The sequence below is a fragment of the Sander lucioperca genome, chromosome 9 (genome assembly GCF_008315115.2).
Source record: "Sander lucioperca isolate FBNREF2018 chromosome 9, SLUC_FBN_1.2, whole genome shotgun sequence".
Classification (NCBI taxonomy): Eukaryota; Metazoa; Chordata; class Actinopteri; order Perciformes; family Percidae; genus Sander; species Sander lucioperca.
The window spans coordinates 20,142,743-20,144,118 of record NC_050181.1 but is presented as its reverse complement, the minus strand read 5'-3'; the positions used below and the strand labels follow the sequence as shown (position 1 = coordinate 20,144,118).

General features: G+C 44.3%; 1 protein-coding gene across 2 annotated transcripts in view; it reads left to right on the top strand.

Moving 5' to 3' along the window:
- Positions 1–334: 334 nt before the first annotated feature.
- The window catches only part of si:dkey-97a13.12 (jouberin), a 10,798-nt gene continuing 9,756 nt past the window's right edge, over positions 335–1,376 (top strand). Inside the window, exon 1 of one of the 2 annotated variants that reach the window (XM_036005405.1) lies at positions 335–507. In XM_036005405.1, the coding sequence (XP_035861298.1) occupies positions 441–507 (67 nt within the window). In that variant the 5' untranslated portion in view covers positions 335–440. The remainder of the gene's footprint in view (positions 508–1,376) is intronic. The other variant, XM_031308562.2, reaches the window with a different exon arrangement.

Below are 1,376 nucleotides of genomic sequence, written 5' to 3'. Positions count from 1 at the left end.
TAAGGGATTATTTAATGTGTTTATAACATGATGTGCAGAGTTTAAGGGATTATTTAATGTGTTTATAACACATGATGTGCAGAGTTTAAGGGATTATTTAATGTGTTTATAACACATGATGTGCAGAGTTTAAGGGATTATTTAATGTGTTTATAACACATGATGTGCAGAGTTTAAGGGATTATTTAATGTGTTTATATGTGGCCAATGATGCCAATGAGGACATATTTATGAATGAAGACATTGATTTTAGCTAATAAAATACTACACAGTGTACCTTTAAAATTCACAAACTCCTGTCGGCCAATAGGAAGTCCTGAGCTACTGTTGTGTGTGTGTGTGTGTGTGTGTGTGTGTGTGTGTGTGTGTGTGTGTGTGTCAGCAGGATTAGTGACAGTGGGTATTTAAGTGCAGAGTGTGTGTTTGTGTGTGTGAGCAGCATGCAGCAGATCTACAGACAGGGCGACCAAGAGTTTGAAGTTTTTACCACCGTCTTCTCCCCGCAAGGTTGGTCCCCCCCCACACACACACACACACACACATATATATATACACACATACACACACACAGGGGCGTAGGTTTTGGGGGGGACATAACGTGGGGGTTCTGGGGATCTCCCCCAATATTTGGAGCTTCAATCACTTTATTTTCAGCATTGTTATGCATCAATTTATGCATAACTGTGTAATTGTGTGCGTGCATATGTAACTGTGTGTGTATGTAACTGTGTGTGTGTGTGTGTGTGTGTGTGTGTGTGTGTGTGTGTGTGTAACTGTGTGTGTGTCCCTTTAGCGCTATAAGTAAACGTGCTTGGTCAGGACTATTGCCGTCCCTTTTGACGCAGTTATGTTAAGGAAAAGGTCGTGGGTGGGCGTACGGTTCTGTGACACGCGGGAGGAAAGTAAAAAGCGACTATAGCCAGCGTGACCAGCGGGACGTGAACCCCTCTCTCCTGGTGAAAGTCCTGTGTTTGACCCATCCCCCCCCCCAACCAACCTCCTTACATACTACTCTCTAAATCCTCTCTAACAGCTGCTCTCCCCGGTGTGTTACACAAACACTCTGAAAGACGCCTTTTTAGTCGCATCAGACGTTGACAGCCACTGTCCAAACATCCTTATTTTACGAGTTTGGAGTGAGAACGAGTTGGACACAGAAAACACAGGGACTAAATACACCAGGTAACGAGGACTAACAAGGGACAGGTGATACAACAGGTGGAACACATAAGACAATCACAAGGGCGGGAAAACCAAAAGACAGGAAGTAAAAACCAGACAAGACTACGGAGGAAAGACCAAGGGGGTAAGCGTCTCCTCACAACCCGAACCTCCTATGGAGCCATTCTGATGCTACCAAGCATCAGCTCCCGTTA